Source organism: Pseudochaenichthys georgianus, chromosome 22 (assembly GCF_902827115.2).
Source record: "Pseudochaenichthys georgianus chromosome 22, fPseGeo1.2, whole genome shotgun sequence".
NCBI lineage: Eukaryota > Metazoa > Chordata > Actinopteri > Perciformes > Channichthyidae > Pseudochaenichthys > Pseudochaenichthys georgianus.
This window is the reverse complement of record NC_047524.1, coordinates 2,006,510-2,031,726: the sequence shown is the minus strand read 5'-3', so window position 1 is coordinate 2,031,726 and position 25,217 is coordinate 2,006,510. Positions and strand designations below refer to the sequence as shown.

At 40.5% G+C, this 25,217-nt stretch overlaps 1 protein-coding gene across 1 annotated transcript; it reads left to right on the top strand.

Moving 5' to 3' along the window:
- Positions 1–375: 375 nt before the first annotated feature.
- LOC117467806 (guanine nucleotide-binding protein G(I)/G(S)/G(O) subunit gamma-2) lies at positions 376–23,901 on the top strand. Its single transcript, XM_034111675.2, has 4 exons — positions 376–533; positions 14,590–14,643; positions 22,447–22,563; positions 23,016–23,901. The coding sequence occupies exons 3-4, from the start codon at positions 22,477–22,479 to the stop codon at positions 23,142–23,144; spliced, it is 216 nt and encodes a 71-aa protein (XP_033967566.1). The 5' UTR covers positions 376–533; positions 14,590–14,643; positions 22,447–22,476; the 3' UTR covers positions 23,145–23,901.
- The last annotated feature ends 1,316 nt before the right edge of the window (positions 23,902–25,217 follow it).

Here is a 25,217-nt window from a genome sequence, read left to right as displayed (position 1 = left end):
AGGTCCACAGGAAAAGCCTCGATTGTATCTGTAAACACCGACAGTAAACAAATGCATACCAGGACCGTCTGGATAAATATTCACACCAAAGAGGAAAGGGGAAAAATATGTAACTAACAGATATGACAGTTATATTTGTATATTACAAATGTTTGGACATATTATGTTTAAATATGCAAATGAGGCATTCTCTCATTAAATATTTGCTAATTTACTTTCATTCCCCTCTCAGAAATGTGAACATGTGATAAAGCAAGGTTCATACTCTGGGAGAGAGAGGGAGTGTGTCCTGATAGCTGGAGGAAGAGGAGGAAGAGGAGGAGGAGGAGGGGAGATTCTTGTATGGAAGGGAGGAGATTGAGGGAGGATCTCAGCTAGAGAGAGAGAGAGAGAGAGAGAGAGAGAGTGCATCGCCTCGCTCACAGTGTGTGTGTGTGTGTGTGTGTGTGTGTGTGTGTGTATGTGTGACAGAAAGCAGCCAGGACGCGTGGATTCTACTCCAATGTGTTTTACGGAAAAACCCAACAAAAAAGGTAGGATTTTTTACATCTTTTATGAGATTTGATGTCTGTTTTTGGCATTCATCTGAATCAGGGTATGTTCAAGAGGAAGAGGAAGAGGAAGAGGGGGGTTCGTTTGGAGATTGATGCTGCTGGCTGTTTTACATCATGGAATCCCCTCCTCCCTCTGTGAAATCTGCAAGAAAAAACCTCCTTTTTGTCAGGTGGTGCTTTTATTTCCACACAAGTTGCACCTCCTTTCTCACAAACAGAATAGGTTAGAAATCCTCCTCCTTCCCTCAGGATTTAGCACTTCTTATAACGTGGAGGAATTAAAGGCATCTGTTTTTCGGGGGAGGAAAAAGAGAGGAATCCCACAATTCTCCTGTGAGGTATTCCATTTTCAACCCTCCTTACTGTGAGGAGAAAGCGACCACACACATGAGAGGTTGTATGAGGCAGATGGCCGGTAGAGGATGAGGAGGATGATGAAGGTGAAGAGGTAGAAGGGGGTGTTTTTATGTGTCTCACAAACAGATACATGCATTTGCAGTAGAACAAATCTTAGAAGTGCTGTTTTTTCACTCGCTCGTCACACTGAAAAGGCGTCGTCATGCACGCGTTAAATCGTCCAATCACGTGTTGTTGCCGTTACAAACGCACACAGCGAGTCACGATTACGCAACAGCTCTCGTACTGTTTTCCCCAGGGCAAGGCCACAGATTGTGTTACGGACACGAAGAGCGGCAGAGAAGCTTGGGAGCTTTCTTAGTTGGAAAGCAGAGATCCACGCCTTGTTGACCTCTCCTCTCCCATCCCTGTTTTTAAAATACATCCAACCCGGAGTGAGCTTCATGCCGGAGTCAAATCTGTGTGATTCCATGTTTTTGTACATTTCATTTTAACCTGTTTCTCTGAGATGTTCACGTCTTAAGGGGAACATGAAGTAGGAAGGATGCTTAGATTTACTAGGTGCACTTGTTTACATCTCACTGTGTTGATTTTAGGGTTTAAGATCCTTCAACAGTAGACTGTAGTCTGTCCTGATAAAAGCATCCAAAGCTTGTCAGTTTTTTCCAGAAAGCCCAAGTCCTTGAAAGACAGTCCAAATCAAGTCATACATTTTCAGTCTGGTCATTTAAAATGTCTTACTTTCAAGTCAAGTCTTCTGACCAAATGTATGTCACGTAAGTCGGAGTTCAGTCCAAGTCTGCAGAGCTGAGTCACATTTCAAGTCTTGTGTGGTACAATTAGAGACTGAAATGGTTCTTCAAGTCTTCAGTTTTGTTAAAAGTCTGGTCCAAACAAGTCGGAGTCCTACAGGGTAGATTGAGTTGACCCCAACCTTAAGCTAGTCTGGTCTTTGTTCTATTTATTTGTTTCTTACCTTTGACTCACGTTCAAGTAAAGTCCCAAGTCTTGTCCAACCAAGTCTTAAATCAAGCTGCAGAATCTTCCCGGTCAAGTCTTAGGAGTCAAGTCATGCTCAAATAATTTTTTTGCACGAGGCATAACTCAAGTCTCAAGTCTTCTCCAATCAAGTTCAGATCTTAGGGAAAAAGCACAAGACTTGAATAGTTTAACTTCCAAGTCTGTATCTGCTCTTTCTGCACTCATGGCCGAGTCTCAAGTCTTTATGCACAAATTCTCAAAATCAAGTCTTTGGGGATTAAGGACCCAAGTGACTATTTGTTCTGACTCAAGTCTGACTCGAAGTCCAAGTCTGCAGATTTGACTTGTCTCATCCAAACAAGTCTCTAGTCCTTCGGGGTAGATGTGTAGATATTTAAGGGTTAAATCGACTCAGGCGTATAGAGAGTCTTGTCTGGTGTAAAACAAGTCTCACAGCAGTCAAATCCAAGTAAAGTTCCTAGTGTTCAGGAGTCAAGTCTTTCAACTGTCCAAGTCATTCTCCAAGTCCCTTACCATGGCTGTTCCCAGTGAAGTTCCATATCCTCATTTATTTGTTACTGGCATTTGACTAACGTTCAAGTCAAGTCTTGTCCAACCAAGTCTTAAGTTACACTCTCGATTTATGACTACAAAACATGAGATTCAAAGGTTTCTCTTTTCAAATCTTTATGAATCGAGTCTTGCATATCTACAAGTCTAATTCATGCTCCAAGTCCCTTACCAGAGCTGCTTTTCAGTTTTCTTTTTATGTGAGAAGTATGAGTTTCTTCTCCAAGCAAGTTAGGATTTCAAGTCCTTTAGGAAAAACCTGAGACTTGAATAGTTTTACTTCCGAATCTGTATCTTTCTGCACCTATGTCCGTGTCTCAAGTCCTCTTTTCTGAGATTCTCTATGACTCAAGTCAAACTCTGATATCTCTTCGGACTGAAATCTCTGGGGAGTCAAGCCTTCGAGCACTCAAATCCAAGACAAGTCAGCATTTCTGTGATTACTGTCTTACTCAAATCCAAGACTCAAGTCTCTACATATGCCTGAGAGAATATGAAAAGCAGAATTCTCTCTTTCATTACTTCTCAGCACACAGTCCGGATGTTTGTGATATTGTTCACAGTCCGTATTGTTCTTGGCGTTCTGATTGATTCCAGAGGAAAGGTCTGTTTATACTTCCTCACTCGAGGCAGATGCAAGAAAAATCCTGACAGTAACAGAGAGGAGAGAGCTTTACACAAACAGTAACGGCCCGTCCACACAGCGGCGTGCGTTGACGCTTCACCATTCACTTTGAATGGGGTGACGTCACTTTTAGCCGAAATGCATCATGGGAAGCGACGTGGAGCGTAGCTGGCGTGGCTCGCTGCAAAAGTTGAGCAATGTTCAACTTTTGACGCCTCGGCAGAAGCGTCAGCCAATCGAATCATATGCCAGTACAAGCTCTAGCCAATCAAACCGCTGCTTGTGTGTCAGGGGCGGGAGATTCATGTGATTGGTTGTTGGTCGAGTTTCAGACACGCCCGCCGGCAAGCGTCAGCGCACGCCGCTGTGTGGACGGGCCGTAACACTTTAATTTCTGACACACTCGGACAGCAAGTTAGAACAGCCAAGAAGATTCAGGGTGGTTTCCTCACTGTGGCCTCTTTTTTATTTCAAAATAAAAGCCCGGGAAACAGCACAAACGTAGAAGTACGATACGATATATATTATTGTCCACGTAAGGACATTTGTTCTGGACTCCGTCCTGCAGTACATGTACATATACAAACATAATAAACATTAAAATACATTCACATATCATCACTCATCACAAACACAATACACAGACGCACATACTGAAAATGTTGACCTATTGTAGAGATGACAAGTAGAGAAGAATCAACCTGTTTTTTTGAAGATTTTTAAATTTTTATAATGAGTCTCCAAGAGGGGGCCAATAGCCGCTTTCACACAGAGTACTTTGCCGTACTTAGTTCCTAGTACTTAGTCCCGCAGAACTCTTTAGTCCCGGAACTGTCCTAGTAGATCGCGTTCACACCGGAATAAGTCCCTGGGAGAGGATTACGCAAATGAAGCCGCTGACGTCACTTCTTCTGCTTTGGGTTTACTGGCAGGCCGCAAACCACTTCACGGCGTATACTGCCACCCGAAGTCCCCGGCCGGAAGTCCCCGGAGTTGGGGACTGGCTTCAGTAGAAGCTGTTGGGAGTCCCAGCAGCTTCTACTGAAGCCTTCCGAGTATGTTTAGATGTTTAGATAGTCGTTTAGAAAGTCGTTTTTTTCAAAATATGTTGTATTCTTTAGTTTGAAAATACCCATTACAGTTGCATAAATCCAACATGTAAATGTGAAATATGAAGTGATCTTTTCCGTATATAATATTGACCTTTCTTCTATTGACACAACATGTACATAGTTTACTAAATACTTATTCCTGCATTTAACTTGTACCAATGTGTGACACTACTCCACTACTCTTGCTTTCAGCTCAAATCGCCAGAATCATTTGTAAATGTTCCTCCCCGGTCACACAAAAACATTTTCTTTTGCACGTTGCTGAATCCTGTAGCTGCTCATGCTTAGTTTCTGCCCCACTAACCACTGCTGTTACATAACCCTTCGTATCAAAGGTTTTAAAAGGCAAGTGTTTAAACGTTTGAATGAAAGAGAAAAGAGCCTGGTCAGCTCTTTAATCACGCAAAGAAGAAACATGCCGCGCCTCGCCGTTTGATTTAATAAACATAAAACATGACATTTGTGCTCCCTGCAGCAATAAGCCGGCCCCCTGCTGCCTCCCACACCCGGAGGAGGCATCATTTCCTGGGCCACTGCTTCTCCCCTCCCCCCACCAGGACCCAGATTAACCCTCAATACACACATATACACACACGTACACACACGTACACATGCGCACACACACACACACACACACACACACACACACACACACACACACACACACACACACACACACACACACACACACACACACACACACACACACACACACACACACACACACACTTCAGTATCTCTAAGATGGCACGGCGTGCTGGGCTTGGCACAGATGTCCAGGCTAATCGAATATTCAGAGTCAAATACTTTTTTCTTCAAATGCAGTAATTATATCTGCCATCTCAGGCCCCTCCACCAATGCAAAATACAATATATATATATATATATATAGGAAAGAAGTGACATAATGGTGCAAGAAAAACACACATCTTTATTTAAAAAATGTTTATATATATATTTGTATAATTTTTCATATTTTCTATATGTTTATTTAATTTAATGTTTTAATGGATTGTTATCTTTTAATATATGTGTAAAAAAAAAGTAAAAATATGTATATAAACATAAGAATGTATAAAAATGTGCACATTGTACTATAATATAAAACATGCAGTATATAGAGAAGTATTATTGATGATATTTTGGAGTAGAGTAAAGCTTGTGGATGTACTGTTAGATTTTAAAAGCTGCAGGTCACATGACTCTGTTTCCTGTCTGCCAGAGGCAAAGGTAAACAATACTGTGTTTTACATACTATCTAAAAGACGCCTGAATGCCTCCCAGGTCTCTCTGGAAAAAACATTTAGAAGACGTTCAGGGAATTTGTGAGTTCATTTTATTTTCAACTTAGCACTAAAATATTATTTCATTCACATGATTGTATTTTAGTTGTTATATTATTCTATTTTATTGTTATTTATGAGTTGGTTGGTTATATTTAAGATTTGTATGACTTATAATTGTAATAAAATCACTTATTTGATTTTTCTTACATTTCTTACTATTTCATTGTATTTAACATTTAGACTTTGCATTTATAAATTACTTATTTTATTTATTTTGAGTTGTACAATTTCATTTCACTGTCATTTTAAAGGTCCCATGTCATGCTTTTCCGGTTATTACCCGTCCCCTTGTGTGTTATGTAGCTTTTTCTGCATGTAAACGGTCTGCAAAGTCACAAACCCTCAAAGTACACACACAAAGTACACACGCAAAGTACCGGAAATCAGAACACAGTGGGCTCATAGGGAGGGGGGGGGGGGGGGGGGGGGGGCAGGAGCTCCAACAAGGCATGTAGGACAGAGAGTGAATACACATACTATACAGAGATGCTGTATGAGAAACCAATGTGAGTTTGGAACATTGAACAATGTAAATCTGTCCTAGTAGACCTCAACAATGGAATTATGATCAGTAGAAATGGCCATGACATGGGACCTTTAAGGACTTTTCACATATGTGTACACCTATTGTTTCATTATAGCCTTTAAATCTATTGTATTGGTCTCAAAATATGTTTATTTTGTCTTGTAAAGCAGCCAATAATATGGTTAAAATCATCTCTTTCTCAGAGTGTGATGGTGTTGCTGAGGTCTGAGACAGAAATAGTGACCCCCCCCCCCCGCGTCCTTTCTCCCATTGAAGGGCAGAGACCTGCTTTATTACATCAACAGTCAATATCATCCTGTTCATTAATAACTGCTCAGTTTGTGTTTCGGCTGCAGAAAATACTCAGCCTTTGTATATCACCCTGATAACTTTGGTTTATTTTTACTCATTCCGAGCAACCTATCCTATCAACTCAGATGTATTTATACCCCTTCCTATCAATTCATGTTTGTTTAGCTGCATGTGCCCTTCACTGAGAGGAGGAGGTTTATTTAGTATTTAGATCCTTTACTTATCACAATCACAATTCCTTTATTCGTCCCTACATTAAAATGTAGTTTTACTTGTTTAAAAAAGGATATATTGCTGTCATTGTTGTTCTATAAGGCACTGATTGTATAGAAGTCTATGAGAAAATGTTCACTTCTTTCTTGATTTGTTACCTCAGATTGTATAGAAGTCTATGAGTAAATGTTCCTACTACTCTCTTGATTTGTTACCTCAGATTGTATGGAAGTCTATGAGAAAATGTTCCTACTTCTCTCTTGATTTGTTACCTCAGATTGTATGGAAGTCTATGAGTAAATGTTCCTACTACTCTCTTGATTTGTTACCTCAGATTGTATGGAAGTCTATGAGAAAATGTCCCTACTTCTCTCTTGATTTGTTACCTCAGATTGTACGGAAGTCTATGAGAAAATGTCCCTACTTCTCTCTTGATTTGTTACCTCAGATTGTATAGAAGTCTGTGAGAAAATGTCCCTACTTCTCTCTTGATTTGTTACCTCAGATTGTATAGAAGTATATGAGAACATGTTCCTACTTCTCTCTTGATTTTTTACCTCAGATTGTATGGAAGTCTATGAGTAAATGTTTCTACTTCTCTCTTGATTTGTTACCTCAGATCGTATAGAAGTCTATGAGAAAATGTTCCTACTTCTCTCTTGATTTGTTACCTCAGATTGTATAGAAGTCTATGAGAAAATATTCACTTCTCTCTTGATTTGTTACCTCAGATTGTATAGAAGTCTATGAGAAAATGTTCCTACTTCTCTCTTGATTTTTTACCGCAGATTGTATAGAAGTCTATGAGAAAATGTTCTTACTACTCTCTTGATTTGTTACCTCAGATTGTATAGAAGTCTATGAGAAAATGTTCACTTCTCTCTTGATTTGTTACCTCAGATTGTATAGAAGTATATGAGAAAATGTTCTTACTTCTCTCTTGATTTGTTACCTCAGATCGTATAGAAGTCTATGAGAAAATGTTCCTACTTCTCTCTTGATTTGTTACCTCAGATTGTATAGAAGTCTATGAGAAAATATTCCTACTTCTCTCTTGATTTGTTACCTCAGATTGTATGGAAGTCTATGAGAAAATGTTCACTTCTCTCTTGATTTGTTACCTCAGATTGTATAGAAGTCTATGAGAAAATGTTCCTACTTCTCTCTTGATTTGTTACCTCAGATTGTACGGAAGTCTATGAGAAAATGTCCCTACTTCTCTCTTGATTTGTTACCTCAGATTGTATAGAAGTCTATGAGAAAATGAGCCTACTTCTCTCTTGATTTGTTATCTCAGATTGTATAGAAGTCTATGAGTAAATGTCCCTACTTCTCTCTTGATTTGTTACCTCAGATTGTATAGAAGTCTATGAGAAAATGTCCCTACTTCTCTCTTGATTTGTTACCTCAGATTGTATAGAAGTCTATGAGAAAATGAGCCTACTTCTCTCTTGATTTGTTACCTCAGATTGTAGAAGTCTATGAGAAAATGTTCTTACTTCCCTCTTGATATATGACCTCGGTAAACATTTCCCCGATGCAGCTGCAGTTACTTTATTTATTTCGGTCAATATTCCAAACAGTGGCTGGCTTAAAGCATTTTCCATTGTTTGAATATTTGTGAATGGTAAATCTGCCAACTCCACTGTAACTAAAGGGGGTCTCAGGGTTTATCTGTCCTCCAAACTTCTCCTGGGTCCCTCTTGTCCCTGCAGACCCTTCCAGGTTAATCTGGTCTCTCCGGGGTCCAGATGGCTGATCTGGGGACAGTTTTATAATTACCACGCTCTGATTTCACTCCGCCAGCATCATTCCCTGCCTGGAGCCTTAATTCACCTCTCTGGTCGGTCTAAAAATAAAAGTTATATGGATAAAGTGTGCTACAGAGAGAGAAAGAGGGGAGGGGGTGTTAAAGGTCCCCTATTATACTGTTTTTCATCAATATATTACAGACCTCAGATATATACAAAACATGTCTCTGAAGTGTTTGGCTCCAAACACCAAACAGATCATTGCAGCATTACCCATAATCCCCTCTGTTTCAGCCCTGTTTCCAAAGTGCTGATTCTCTGTCTGTGATTTTAGATGAAAATAAGGAGCCCCTCCCCACGCCCCTCTGAGAGACATTAGGTTACAAAGAACACAATGGTGCTCTAGGAGGAGATTCAGGTGATAAGGGAGGGGGGGTTACCTTGGTTGCTGATTGGCTAATGGTTACACAAGACAACACATCGTTATGACATCATCAAGTGGCCAAAATCTGATCAGCTCATTTTCAGACAGGTTTTTATATACATGGATCAAAAAGAGAGAGAATCTTTGTTCCTGAAACTTTCAGAGTCTCTTTCCCCAGAGGGGACACATGTTGATGTAGAAGAGACATGAAGAAGAGGGGACACATGTTGATGTAGAAGAGACATGAAGAAGAGGGGACACATGTTGATGTAGAAGAGACATGAAGAAGAGGGGACACATGTTGATGTAGAAGAGACATGGAGAAGAGGAGACACATGTTGATGTAGAAAAGACATGAAAAAGTGGATTTTGCATGATAGGTGACCTTTAAATCATTTCTCCCAACAGCCTAGGAATAATATTTCCCACAAAAGGATGTTGCATACCGCGCTTAATCACCCTTTGAAGTCAGCATCGCGTCTAAATGTCAGAGGAAGAATGGGGGGGGTCATTGATCAGGTGGTGTCAGCAGCAGGGCGACACCTGTCTGCACACTGGGGGTCGAAGAAGGAGAAAACACAGGCCTCTTACCATAAAGCAACTTTTGACAAACGTTTATGATACTTAACATTTTTGTTCAGCAAGACAATCTCCACATATTAACACCACTTTATGATTTCTGAAGTAAAAAGCTAGCTTATAAAGGAACTACAGCACAGTCACATGACTTCACGTCGCCACCGCTAAGCTAAAGGTGGCTAATGTCGAGCGTTTAAATCCACCAGTGGGTTTTTTATTCACATATTTTATGTCAAAGAAAATATTCAGGTGTATATCGGTATGTAGTGTCTCTACTTTAAAGAGTCCTCTCCTGCTGATGTTCAGGTGTATGTCCATATGTAGTGTCTCTACTTTAAAGAGTCCTCTCCTGCTGATGTTCAGGTGTATATCAGTATGTAGTGTCTCTATTTTAAAGAGTTCTCTCCTGCTGATGTTCAGGTGTATGTCCATATGTAGTGTATCTAATTTAAAGAGTCCTCTCCTGCTGATGTTCAGGTGTATATCAGTATGTAGTGTCTCTACTTTAAAGAGTCCTCTCCTGCTGATGTTCAGGTGTATGTCCATATGTAGTGTCTCTACTTTAAAGAGTCCTCTCCTGCTGATGTTCAGGTGTATATCAGTATGTAGTGTCTCTATTTTAAAGAGTTCTCTCCTGCTGATGTTCAGGTGTATATCAGTATGTAGTGTCTCTACTTTAAAGAGTTCTCTCCTGCTGATGTTCAGGTGTATGTCCATATGTAGTGTCTCTACTTTAAAGAGTCCTCTCCTGCTGATGTTCAGGTGTATATCAGTATGTGGTGTCTCTACTTTAAAGAGTCCTCTCCTGCTGATGTTCAGGTGTATATCAGTATGTAGTGTCTCTACTTTAAAGAGTCCTCTCCTGCTGATGTTCAGGTGTATGTCCATATGTAGTGTATCTAATTTAAAGAGTCCTCTCCTGCTGATGTTCAGGTGTATATCAGTATGTAGTGTCTCTACTTTAAAGAGTCCTCTCCTGCTGATGTTCAGGTGTATGTCCATATGTAGTGTCTCTACTTTAAAGAGTCCTCTCCTGCTGATGTTCAGGTGTATATCAGTATGTAGTGTCTCTATTTTAAAGAGTTCTCTCCTGCTGATGTTCAGGTGTATATCAGTATGTAGTGTCTCTACTTTAAAGAGTTCTCTCCTGCTGATGTTCAGGTGTATATCCATATGTAGTGTCTCTACTTTAAAGAGTCCTCTCCTGCTGATGTTCAGGTGTATATCAGTATGTGGTGTCTCTACTTTAAAGAGTCCTCTCCTGCTGATGTTCAGGTGTATATCAGTATGTAGTGTCTCTACTTTAAAGAGTCCTCTCCTGCTGATGTTCAGGTGTATATCAGTATGTAGTGTCCCTATTTTAAAGAGTCCTCTCCTGCTGATGTGCAGGTGTATATCAGTATGTAGTGTCTCTACTTTAAAGAGTCCTCTCCTGCTGATGTTCAGGTGTATATCAGTATGTAGTGTCCCTATTTTAAAGAGTCCTCTCCTGCTGATGTTCAGGTGTATATCAGTATATAGTGTCTCTACTTTAAAGAGTCCTCTCCTGCTGATGTTCAGGTGTATATCAGTATGTAGTGTCTCTACTTTAAAGAGTCCTCTCCTGCTGATGTTCAGGTGTATATCAGTATGTAGTGCCTCAACTTTAAAGAGTCCTCTCCTGCTGATGTTCAGGTATATATCAGTATGTAGTGTCTCTACTTTAAAGAGTTCTCTCCTGCTGATGTTCAGGTGTATGTCCATATGTAGTGTCTCTACTTTAAAGAATCCTCTCCTGCTGATGTTCAGGTGTATATCAGTATGTAGTGTCTCTACTTTAAAGAGTCCTCTCCTGCTGATGTTCAGGTGTATATCAGTATGTAGTGTCTCTACTTTAAAGAGTCTTCTCCTGCTGATGTTCAGGTGTATGTCCATATGTAGTGTCTCTACTTTAAAGAGTCCTCTCCTGCTGATGTTCAGGTGTATATCAGTATGTAGTGTCTCTATTTTAAAGAGTTCTCTCCTGCTGATGTTCAGGTGTATATCAGTATGTAGTGTCTCTACTTTAAAGAGTCCTCTCCTGCTGATGTTCAGGTGTATATCAGTATGCAGTGTCTCTACTTTAAAGAGTCCTCTCCTGCTGGTGTTCAGGTGTATATCAGTATGCAGTGTCTCTACTTTAAAGAGTCCTCTCCTGCTGATGTTCAGGTGTATATCAATATGTAGTGCCTCTACTTTAAAGAGTCCTCTCCTGCTGATGTGCAGGTGTATATCAGTATGCAGTGTCTCTATTTTAAAGAGTCATCTCCTGCTGATGTTCAGGTGTATATCAGTATGTAGTGCCTCTACTTTAAAGAGTCCTCTCCTGCTGATGTTCAGGTGTATATCAGTATGCAGTGTCTCTACTTTAAAGAGTCCTCTCCTGCTGATGTTCAGCTGTATATCACTATGTAGTGTCTGTACTTTAAAGAGTCCTCTCCTGCTGATGTTCAGGTGTATATCAGTATGTAGTGCCTCTACTTTAAAGAGTCCTCTCCTGCTGATGTTCAGGTGTATATCAGTATGTAGTGTCTCTACTTTAAAGAGTCCTCTCCTGCTGATGTTCAGGTGTATATCAGTATGTAGTGTCCCTATTTTAAAGAGTCCTCTCCTGCTGATGTTCAGGTGTATATCAGTATATAGTGTCTCTACTTTAAAGAGTCCTCTCCTGCTGATGTTCAGGTGTATATCAGTATGTAGTGTCTCTACTTTAAAGAGTCCTCTCCTGCTGATGTTCAGGTGTATATCAGTATGTAGTGCCTCAACTTTAAAGAGTCCTCTCCTGCTGATGTTCAGGTATATATCAGTATGTAGTGTCTCTACTTTAAAGAGTTCTCTCCTGCTGATGTTCAGGTGTATGTCCATATGTAGTGTCTCTACTTTAAAGAATCCTCTCCTGCTGATGTTCAGGTGTATATCAGTATGTAGTGTCTCTACTTTAAAGAGTCCTCTCCTGCTGATGTTCAGGTGTATATCAGTATGTAGTGTCTCTACTTTAAAGAGTCTTCTCCTGCTGATGTTCAGGTGTATGTCCATATGTAGTGTCTCTACTTTAAAGAGTCCTCTCCTGCTGATGTTCAGGTGTATATCAGTATGTAGTGTCTCTATTTTAAAGAGTTCTCTCCTGCTGATGTTCAGGTGTATATCAGTATGTAGTGTCTCTACTTTAAAGAGTCCTCTCCTGCTGATGTTCAGGTGTATATCAGTATGCAGTGTCTCTACTTTAAAGAGTCCTCTCCTGCTGGTGTTCAGGTGTATATCAGTATGCAGTGTCTCTACTTTAAAGAGTCCTCTCCTGCTGATGTTCAGGTGTATATCAATATGTAGTGCCTCTACTTTAAAGAGTCCTCTCCTGCTGATGTGCAGGTGTATATCAGTATGCAGTGTCTCTATTTTAAAGAGTCATCTCCTGCTGATGTTCAGGTGTATATCAGTATGTAGTGCCTCTACTTTAAAGAGTCCTCTCCTGCTGATGTTCAGGTGTATATCAGTATGCAGTGTCTCTACTTTAAAGAGTCCTCTCCTGCTGATGTTCAGCTGTATATCACTATGTAGTGTCTGTACTTTAAAGAGTCCTCTCCTGCTGATGTTCAGGTGTATATCAGTATGTAGTGCCTCTACTTTAAAGAGTCCTCTCCTGCTGATGTTCAGGTGTATATCAGTATGTAGTGTCTCTACTTTAAAGAGTCCTCTCCTGCTGATGTTCAGGTGTATATCAGTATGTAGTGTCTCTACTTTAAAGAGTCCTCTCCTGCTGATGTTCAGGTGTATATCAGTATGTAGTGTCTCTACTTTAAAGAGTCCTCTCCTGCTGATGTTCAGGTGTATATCAGTATGTAGTGTCTCTACTTTAAAGAGTCCTATCCTGCTGATGTTCAGGTGTATATCACTATGTAGTGTCTGTACTTTAAAGAGTCCTCTCCTGCTGATGTTCAGGTGTATATCAGTATGTAGTGTCTCTACTTTAAAGAGTCCTCTCCTGCTGATGTTCAGGTGTATATCAGTATGTAGTGTCTCTACTTTAAAGAGTCCTCTCCTGCTGATGTTCAGGTGTATATCAGTATGTAGTGTCTCTACTTTAAAGAGTCCTCTCCTGCTGATGTTCAGGTGTATATCACTATGTAGTGTCTGTACTTTAAAGAGTCCTCTCCTGCTGATGTTCAGGTGTATATCAGTATGTAGTGTCTCTACTTTAAAGAGTCCTCTCCTGCTGATGTTCAGGTGTATATCAGTATGTAGTGTCTCTACTTTAAAGAGTCCTCTCCTGCTGATGTTCAGGTGTATATCAGTATGTGTCTATCAGGAGCAGTAAAGTTTAGTGTAATTGAAGATGAGTGATGAGCCGGATGACAGTCACATGCTGCAGGTCACACAAGGATATTCACATAATTTGTAAATCTGTTGTATTGGTCTAACATTGTAAAAAATACCACTGTTCAGTATTGAATAAGTTTAATTTATTCAAATATGTTTATTTTGTCTTTTACAGCAGCCAATAATATGGTTAAATTCATCTCTATAGGTTCATAAATGTCTCTCATGAGCTGATCTGCTTTTCTTGCGTCTGTTTTCTAAACTCTGAGCAGTTTCAGCTGAAATACAGAGGTTTTATTTTGCTGCCGGCGAGGTTTTATTTAACGATGCTTAAACATCCTGACAAGATTTACGGCGGCTGGATTTCCCTTCGTCTGCAGATCAGCTCATGCAGAGGAAACGTCCCATTTATCAGAGCTGCAGGAAAACAGCTGCAGAATCACAGAAGCATCAAAACACATCTGGAACTCAGAGAGTTGTTTTATTATTTCCAAAAAATGCATTGCACATTTTTCTTCTAATGTTAATATACGTATATTTAATATTATTTTATTATTTTATTATTATTATTCATTTTTATTTTATTTATTTGTTTATGTACATATTTTTTCAATTTCATATTCATTTAATGTTATCCTTTTATCGCACATTTTGCTTATATAAATATCATTCAGTTTTATTTTTTTTTATTTTAAAGCACATTTTTCCTTTGACTTTTTCCTGCTTCTTCCCCTGAACCGTGCTTCACTTGCTTCTTCTTCAGTTGTTAGTTTTGGTGTTTCTCCTTCGTGTAGCAGCCATGAGAGTCTGTGTGATTAGTGTATAAGGGATGCACATACACTGTTTATATTTAAAGGGGAAGCAGCAGCAGCCTCTTGATTCTCTTCTTCTCTGTTTCTGTTTGCAGAAAGCTGTGCAGAGACAAAGTGCTGACTGACCTGCAGACAGGAGCAAACACAAGGTGAGCGGAGCATGCTTTAAATGATACATAAATAAACAGTATCATTATCAGCGGGATGTCACCTTTATCAGCATGTTCACACCACGTGTCAAACTCTAAGGAGGTATTTTGGGCGCTGACAGATAAGAAGAAGGCTTCATGATGTCCAGAGGAGGAGGGAAAAGTCTGTGGTAAAAAAAATAACGTCCTGCGTGTCTTCCTATATTCACTATTCCTTAACCTCAGTGCGAAGCGTGACGTGGTTTGTAGAGAAGTGAAGGAGGATTCATCAGGACTCAGGAAAAGAGACTGCACTGACACTGGTGGTCTCACTATGATGAGAGGGGAGGGGTTATTAAGACTTATATCATACCATTTAGACCAGGGGTGTCAAACTCAAATATAGAGCGGGCCAAAATTCAAAAATGGGTACTAGTCGAGGGCCGGACTGGTTCAATGTTTATTGCAAAACGTATTGAAATGAACTTATTGCACATATTAAACCTGGAACTAACAAAGCTTAAATTATTGCCTATAAAAACAACATTAAACATTAAATAATCGGTTGCATTAATTTCTTATGGCTCTATCTGCAGCTTTTCCAGAGTCATTTCTTATGATTACATTTCTCCACAGGCCAACAACAGCTTCAACAAAACTATTTCCCTCAGAGAGAAAACCAAACATGCCCTGTTGTCGTGAGAGAGAAAGTGCAGAAGGAAACATCCATTAAACTCAGTGTGCCACTCTGAGATGCTAGCTCAGATACTTGGCATCTCCTCTCGGGTGCAAGGTCATCAATGTTTGGAGTCAGGCTCTGAGCGGAGGAGACCCTCAGGATGGAGTGAAGGTCTAATAGTAATTAGAAATGATCCTGCGGTACCGAAATTAAATCCACCAAGGGCCTGATTTGGCCCCCGGGCCTTGAGTTTGACACATGTGCTTTAGACTATTGCAACAGCATCTCCCATGGTACAACGTCCAAACTCCTCAATGAATAAATAAGGAAGGTCCAGTGTTTCCTAAAGGAGATAACAAATGAAGCTCCTTTCCTACCATCCGATCATGTCTGCAGCTCAGAGACTTTCACTCTCGTCTGAACCTTCCTGATAGAGAAATACAGCAACCAGTAAACCCTAAAACAGGAAACAGTTTACTCTCTTATTGTTGGTTGAGCTGTTTAAGGTTGCAGCTCTCCTCCCTGCTGTGTGAAAATGTCAGGCTCGCCTTTCCCGTCGCTGCTCTGACAACAAGAGGAAGATGACTCTGCAGACTCAGAGAAAGCGCTGCTAAATATCTTATAACCTCCTTTATACGGCGGCAAATGTCACTTTTTCTCACATTCAAAAGCTTCTATTGAGGGTTTCAAATAAAGAGGTGTATTTTAGGCTGTCTGCACCCCCACATGCTGGAGTTAGAGCAGCAACAGAGTGAGAGTGAAAAACAGGACACTACAGATTCACTCGAGGTAAAATATAATACCGTTGAATGAACATATACATATTTGGGTTCAGATTGTTAGATACCTGCACATGTCAGTGCAGGTATTTGTGCAAACAAGTACAAAACTGTGCAGATTGTATGTATATGTAGTACGGGTTACTTTTCATGGGTTACATGGTTACTTGGTTGTGCTTCCTCCTCGTCTTCCTCGTCCTCCCCTCCAACACCTCCTCCACATTGTTCAGTTTTACTCCAACTACAGTTACAAGTGTTACTAATATGACACAACAATTATTACTTAAATTAAGATAAGATAAGATGGACTTTTATTAATCCCGGTGGGGAAATTGTTTCTCTGCATTTGACCCATCCTAGTGTTAGGAGCAGTGTGCTGCCATTTTGAACGGCGCCCGGGGAGCAGTGTGGGGAACGGTGCCTTGCTCAGGGACACCTCTGTAGCACTTGGTCTTGCCGGGAGTTGAACTGGTGACCTTCCAGTTGCCAAGCCAAGTCCCTATCGACTTCCCCACTACCGCCCCAAAAATGTAGTAGAAATGTTACTATTGGTATCGCTACAATGTTCAAAATGTCTTAATAAAATGTCCAAATAAGTAAAATGTGAGAGATATATAAAAATCTCAGAACATAAAAAATAATAATAATAATAATTGTACAAGCAACAAATTCATTTTAAAATGTCAGAAAAGGTTTTCGAATTATTTATAAATCTTTCAGGAAAATCTTTCTAAAATATCTAAGTAAAATGTCAGAAAAAATGTCCAATAAATAACCTGAACCTGAACCTGAACCTTAGAGGAAAAAATACATCTATACATCGAGAACAACCAGGATTACTTTCAATCATAATATGTATATGACTCTGTTAACATTCACAGCTCTTAAAATCCTTACACTGCTCGCTCTGACAGGTCGAGATTATCCAGACCGCCCCGGAGAAAAGATCTCCTAAAAACGTGTGAATTAAATAAATACTGAAGATAAAATGACCTCTCATGCTGTATGTCAAAGCTATTTATTAATGTAGAAAAACTATATCTTGCTGATGTCCAGGTGTATATCAGTATGTAGTGTCTCTACTTTAAAGAGTCCTCTCCTGCTGATGTTCAGGTTTATATCAGTATGTAGTGTCTCTACTTTAAAGAGTCCTCTCCTGCTGATGTTCAGGTGTATACCAGTATGTAGTGTCTCTACTTTAAAGAGTCCTCTCCTGCTGATGTTCAGGTTTATATCAGTATGTAGTGGCTCTACTTTAAAGAGTCCTCTCCTGCTGATGTTCAGGTGTATATCAGTATGTAGTGTCTCTACTTTAAAGAGTCCTCTCCTGCTGATGTTCAGGTGTATACCAGTATGTAGTGTCTCTACTTTAAAGAGTCCTCTCCTGCTGATGTAAAGGTGTAGATCAGTATGTAGTGTCTCTACTTTAAAGAGTCCTCTCCTGTTGATGTTCAGGTGTATATCAGTATGTAGTGTCTCTACTTTAAAGAGTCCTCTCCTGCTGATGTTCAGGTGTATACCAGTATGTAGTGTCTCTACTTTAAAGAGTCCTCTCCTGCTGATGTAAAGGTGTAGATCAGTATGTAGTGTCTCTACTTTAAAGAGTCCTCTCCTGCTGATGTTCAGGTGTATACCAGTATGTAGTGTCTCTACTTTAAAGAGCCTGTGACACCATCCCAACAACTGTTGTGCAATGAAATATTGGGCTACTAGTAATCTCGAACCGTCAGTTTAAAAAAGAAAAAGCGATACCGTTTCGTTAAATATCAATAATTTCGAACATCGCGGGGAAATTCCTTCACTCATTTTGAAGTTTTGGGGGAAGCCGGAAGTGACGTCAATGCGGGAACGCTTCGAGAGCCAAACACGGACAAAGTGTGTTGTGTCATGCGTAGAAATGGTGAATTACTGAGTTTAGGCACGTTAATAACGTTTTAATGAAGTTGACTACAGTATATTCATATTCGTCAGTGCTTTCATGTCAATTCGGCGACATAAACATAAATGATCGTGGTGAAGATGATGATTACATTAGGATTAAAAATCGGGAGTGAGAGCTGCTGAATTTCCTCCCGTCGGATGTGATATAAAAACAAATCGATTATTTTTGTGGTTATAAACTCAAGTGGATGAAACTACATTTATTAGTGCTTTCATGTCAATTCGGCGAACATATGATACATTAAATGATGAGTGAGGATGATGATTAAAAATCGTTTGTTTGAGCCGGTCTGCATTTACTGATGAGAAAACAAACCGATGCTTTTTGTAGTTGTAGTACACCAACAACGTGGATTAAACGTGTGGTTTTTTACCACAATGTTGGGGAAATTAATGGATAAAATGCACGGATTATTATTATTATTCCCACTCCGATCGGGACACTAGGTCCACCGTTTCCCCGCAGCGAGGCTCCCCCCGTTGACAGTTTACGTGGGCTGGGTGCAGTGGCGGACTGTGGGTGCAGTGGCGGACTGGCCATCGGGACGAATCCCGATGGGCCGGTACCGAAGTGGGCCGGTCGGATAAGTAACTAGCACATCCCCCATAGGCGGTGCGTGAGGCTCAGGTTTGAGAAGGCTACATAACTTATTTTACCTGACGCTGTCCGCCTCCGGCGTCTATAGAAAAGAGATCCACTCAGTGTGCGGAGTTTAAATCTCTCAAGTCATATTACAGGATAAAGGAAATACAGTTTAAACTGCCGTATGCAGAGAAGACGCCGACGTGTCGCACTTATCATTCATATTACATCATCAATCAGATCATCGATCATATAATATCATAATATATCATATATTTCCTTATCTGAGTCAGCTTCTCCAGCCTCATCTGGCCGTGCAACACTCACAGTGTCACAGACTGGATGCAGAAGTATTATTTAACACATTATGTTGACGAAACACTCGAGACAAATGTAATTAAAGTCAGATCCACTCGTGCCTTAGACGTGAACGCGCTCTCAGCTGGAGAGAGAAACCCTGGCTTGATTTACCGAGTTGATAACCAGCGTCGTAGGACCGCTTAGCGAGATCTCGTTTGTTAGTTTGTTGTTGTTAGTTTGTTTGTTACTCAAACATATCCAGGGTCTGTTGAACTGGCTTCGTAGTACAGGGCACAGGTGGCTAGCAGCGCTAATGTCAAAGACACAGACATTATACATTATATTTGTATTTTACATCCCCCGCTCCCCCCGTTGACAGTTTACTAGCGGTACCGAAGTGGGCCGGTCGAGAGTCCCGGGATGATTTTTAGTCCCAGTCCACCACTGGCTACATGACCATATGATCGCCCATATTGACGCACCTCATTCCTAAACTTAGAAGATACAACATAAACCGATCCTTCAGCCTCATATGAGCTCTCAGACACGTTCAACATTAACCTGTCATCGCTGTCTGAGCTTGCTGTTGTGTGCGCCGTCGTGCGTTTACATCTAACTGTATATATATAAAGGTTTACATGCAGATGCTGGGATCCTGGACGGTGCAGCTGGAGCGCTGTGCCCGCAATGACGTCACCCATCATTTGGCGGGACTTGAAGAATCCGCGAGAAGATCCAGCAAATTGTCAACATTGAAGGCAGATTAATGGTTATCAAAGTACAAATATCCAAAATCAGTTCAGTAACGGTTTTCAAGGGGACAATATGTACTCAAATTGATGGGTTTGGATGATGGGGGAAAACCGTGTCACAGGCTCTTTAAAGAGTCCTCTCCTGCTGATGTAAAGGTGTATATCAGTATGTAGTTTCTCTACTTGAAAGAGTCCTCTCCAGCTGATGTTCAATCAATCAATCAATGTTTATTTATATAGCCCAATATCACAAATGATACATTTGTCTCAGTGGTCTTCACAGTGTGTACAGAATATCAGTATGACAATACGACACCCTCTGTCCTTAGACCCTCACATCGTACAAGGAAAAACTTCCAAAGAAAACCCAGTTTAAAGGGAAAAATGGGAGAAACCTCAGGGAGAGCAACAGAGGAGGGATCCCTCTCCCAGGACGGACAGACGTGCAATAGATGCCGTGTGTAAATTGAAAAGATAATACATTTGCAACATAGGTAGTCCAAATGTTTGGAAATGCATGTGTGTATAATAGGAAGATGAATCCACGAGGATATCCATCCAGGACCTATGATCCAGGACCACAGCCACGACTCAAGATCCAGCGCTCGCGATCCAGGACACAGGACCGCAGGATCATCCATGACTCCGGATCCCAGCGTATATAGACACCAAAAAGAAAGACATTTGGGGAGGCTGGGTTAATCGGAACATGAGTGTACACAGGTACAGACAGAGAGAAGGAAGAAGTAAGATGTCCCCCGACAAACTAAGCCTATATCAGCAAAACTAGGGGCTGAATCTAATCAGCCCTAACTATAAGCTTTATCAAAAAGGAAGGTCTTAAGCGCACTCTTAAAAACGGATAGGGTGTCTGCCGCCCGAACACAAACTGGAAGCTGATTCCACAAATGTGGAGCTTGATAAGAAAAGGCTCTGGCTCCCATTGTACTTTTAAAGATTCTAGGAACAACCAACAACCCTGCATTCTTGGAACGCAATGCCCTAGTAGGACAGTAGGGTATAATGAGTTCTTTAAGGTAAGATGGCGCCTGCCCATTAAGGGCTTTGTAGGCGAGAAGAAGAATTTTAAATTCTATCCTGTGTTCTATAGGGAACCAGTGTAAGGCAGCCAGAACAGGAGTAATGTGGTCCCTTTTCCTAACTCTGGTTAGTACACGAGCCGCAGCATTTTGAATCAGCTGAAGCGACTTGATTGACTTCTTGGTACTCCCTGATAATAAAGAGTTACAATAATCCAGCCTAGAAGTAACAAATGCATGGACTAGTTTCTCTGCATCGTTTTGAGGCAAGATATGCCTGATTTTTGCAATGTTACGTAGATGGAAGTAGGCGGTCCTTGAAATTGATTTTATGTGGGCGTTAAAGGATAAATCCTGATCAAATATAACACCAAGATTCCTTACAGTCTCACTGGAGGCCAAATGAATGCCATCCATAGTTAGTATGTCTTTAGATAATTTGTTTCGTAGATTCTTCGGGCCAAGTACAATAACTTCAGTTTTGGTCGTGTTTAACATCAAAAAGTTTAAGGTCAAAAATGTTCAGGTGTAGATCAGTATGTAGTGTCTCTACTTTAAAGAGTCCTCTCCTGCTGATGTAAAGGTGTATATCAGTATGTAGTGTCTCTTTTGTAATCTTGCTATGTGAGGAAAAGGGGCTTGTATGTGGAAGGTAGGGGAGTACAGATTAAAAACTGTATATATAATCCCATTTCGTCCGATGTTGCTGGTGCATCTGTTGACAGACACTAATATATATATATAATTATAAAGTGAAACAGGTGTAGCTGTGCAGGTAAACGATGTGCAGGTGATCAGTGCAGCAGCAGGTGAGTCAGCGTGAAGCTTCAATATTCACGCTGAGCTCGGCTTCATTTACCTGAACTCACACTGAGTCACACACACTGTGCACACACACACTTTATCCATTTAATCAAAGACAGACACAGAGCACATGAGGACACACACCTGGAACCGACTGGGGACAGGTTACCCCAGTCGCCATTACCTGTTCAGAGTTTGAGTTCTCTTTAACTGATGTGAGTTAGCAATGTATGCTTTATACAGTAAATATGGTGCTGGACAAAGAACTGCACCCCCATTGTCACAAGCTGCCTAGCAATTGACAGCATAAATAGTGTGTGTGTGTGTGTGTGTGTGTGTGTGTGTGTGTGTGTGTGTGTGTGTGTGTGTGTGTGTGTGTGTGTGTGTGTGTGTGTGTGTGTGTGTGTGTGTGTGTGTGTGTGTGTGTGTGTGTGTGTGTGTGTGTGTGTGTGTGTGTGTGTGTGTGTGTGTGTGTGTGTGTGTGTGTGTTTGCCTGTGTGTGTTTTTAAGTGTGTGTTTCCTCATTACAAGCGTATAGTGCTGCTGGTCTCTGTCAGTGTCGCACTGGGGGTGAACTTGAATAAATAATAGAAACCTTTGTGTAGTTTTTCCTGAAGTTAGGATAAATTCTCCATTGCATTTCAATTTAATCCAAACATAACATCTGTGAAAGTTCATTCATTTTTTTATTTTAGGAATCATAATGCTGACTAATTTGAGTGTTTTAGTACCTATGTATAATGCTTATTCATGTCAGGGTTTGAGGACGCATAATGCTGACTAATATTTAGATTTTAGGACCCATAAAGTCAAATTACTTCAGGGTTTCAGGACTCATTACACTGACTCATTATAACATTTTAAGACTCATAATGCTAACTAATTTCTTGTTTTGTTGGACTCATAATGCTGACTGATTATCCGGGGTGTATTTCTGTGTCTATAGGCAGAGAAAAGGAATCACACCGAGGCGCTCATGGCGAGCAACAACACGGCGAGCATCGCTCAGGCCAGGAAGCTGGTGGAGCAGCTGAAGATGGAGGCCAACATCGACAGGATAAAGGTGACACACACACATCAGCTATGAACATGATTTTGCTTAAAAAAGGGAAACTTCACCCCCAATAACATCCTCTGTATCTCAGTTACTTTTCATTCTCTCATGCCTCAACGGTTAACGTTGAAAACTAATATGTGAATAGGTCGCAACTACTGTAAGGAATTAGAATATCTGTTGGTATTCTCGAATCAGAATTATAAGATAAAGAGTCATGACATTTAAAAAAAATTCATGACGTCAAAAACGTCCGAATTTTTGGGAGAAAAAGTCAGAGTTTAGAGGAAACAGTCAATTCTGAGAAAGAAATGTACATTTTAGAAAAAATAGTCAAATAAAAAAAACATTCTGAGAAAAAAAGGAAACATTTAGAAAATCCCAGGAAAAGTAATTGATTAATTGATAATTGATCATTTAGATGATCCAGCTGACTTGTTTAATGTTTCCCCCCCCAAAAGGTGTCTAAAGCGGCGGCGGACCTGATGTCGTACTGCGAAGCTCACGCCAAAGAGGACCCTCTGCTGTCGCCGGTTCCCGCCTCGGAGAACCCGTTCCGGGAGAAGAAGTTCTTCTGTGCCATCCTGTAAAACCCGGTCACTCGTGGGACTTTTGAACGTGGACGTTCAGAATAACGTAGAAATCTTCTAGTAGGAGGGCGAGGCGTTTACTGCCCCCCCCCCCCCCTCCTGTTCTCGAGCGGCACCTTAAGAGTTTACATGTAACGTTAAAGGGTTGTGATTGTGGTTTTTTGAGGGGTGTTGTTGCAGCATGTTGAAGGGTCTGTGCTTTTAGATGACACAAAGAGGAAGATGATGACGATGATGGACAGCCTACTGAGTCTTCAGGTTGTGATGTGTACAAAAAATAGATAAAATAAGAATAAATATATATCGTGGTTCTTTTTCTGGACTTCCAAATGTTTCTGTTTTGTTGTCGGTGGCTAACTAAAACACCAATACACGCCACCATGTTTTTTTTACGTTTACCTATAGATATCTTTCTATAACTGTACGTGAAACAGATGTTTTTTGTTTTTACAACAGGTTAGTGGAAGCTTTTTTAATGGAAAACATTTGTTTTTCTTCTTCTTCGTGTATATCGACATATATCTGGCAAAATGTGATGCAGTTTGTCTCCCTTAGAAACAAAACCCTCTTTCTACTGTTTGTATAAAACTGACTAGCAAGTAAATTGTGCTGTGCTGTGAGGTCTGGATGTTTGTGTTTGTATCTTTAACTTTCTGCATGAAATGGACAAACTTCTCTTTTTCCTTTCATGTGGAGATTGTATGAAACAGGCTCCATGTGGAAGTGCCAAAACGTATTAAAAACCGGAATGATTCAAGACGACTCAACAAGGATATCTCTCACATATAAATAAAGCTGGGGACAAGTTGAAGAATTGCATTGAGGAATAACAGATATGCTAATTAGATGATACGAGGTATCAGATATTCGGGTAAAGATTTGGTTTTGATGATAATAATTATGTATATGCAGCACACTTAAAAACTGTACAAATATTTCATGTGTTTCTACAACCACATATTAGGGACAATGCGAAATAGAATAATTTTCATTATAATATATAATAAGATTCAGAAAAAAGATTCAGAGATTAAGGTTGTAAATGTGTAAATACAAACCATAGACTGTATATATAAATGGACGTAGTGTCCGTGACGTCACCCATAGGATTCTGCAGAGTTGCCGTGAAGCCCTTAGTGGGCGGAGTCGGCCACTAACGGCTCGACTGTGACGTCAGAGTCTAATCCCGCCTGCTCCAAATAAGGGCAAAGAGGCGGAGCCGAGGCGGGACCGGCTGCTGCCTCCGAACTGGAAGTAAACAGAGCTAGCTCAGGCTAAGAAGCTAAGCTAACATGAAATACATGCATACCAAGTTACTGCTAACAGTGTCGTTCCCCTATATAAACGTTACATTCATAATCAAATGAGACAATCTGCAAGAGAATTAGCTATATTTTGTTATTCTTAATGCTTGTCATTCACACGTTGAGAAAAGACGGACTCCACCGCCCGGACCTAACGGAGCCGCAGTGGGCTAGCTCCGGGACGCCGGCTGGAGCTAGCCCCCTGCGGCTCCGTTAGCTCCGGCGGCCACCACTGGGATAATCGGGTCCCCTATTAACATTTGCTCCCGTTTAGCATTATGGGCGTCATAGCCATAGACTATAAAAGTCTTACCCAAGGCTGAATCATAAACTAAAATGTATATGTATGCATAAAGGGTTACGTCCTTAGCTGGCTAATAAGTAACAAGCTAAGCTACCAAGCACACAAACACCTGCGAACGGGTTAACATGTATAATATTATAATTTTAGACTTCTTGGAAGTTCTGTTAGTACATTCAAGCGCACAGCACGACATTTTAATTGTCTGGTATGCGTAACAATATTCCCTAAAAGGCACAATCACCACGAACACGGCTAAAGCTAAAGGGTCAAGTACAGTAAGTACTATGACTAACTAACGTTGTAGCCTCTATGGTTGCAGAGTGGACAAGTTGCTGTTAGCTGACAGTGAGGCATGTACGTGTCCATCAACGTGACCACGCCCTAATTTATGCAAAAACATTAAGACCTAATATAAATAAAAGGGTTGTGTTAGAAAACAATTCACTCACAGATTCATAATCATGA

Bases quoted from the DNA above. Each gene is read 5' to 3' on its own strand.
- LOC117467806 (XM_034111675.2), top strand. From the start codon at position 22,477: ATGGCGAGCAACAACACGGCGAGCATCGCTCAGGCCAGGAAGCTGGTG. The intron at 22,564-23,015 runs GTGACACACACA...CCCCCCCAAAAG, and splicing joins CCAACATCGACAGGATAAAG to GTGTCTAAAGCGGCGGCGGA.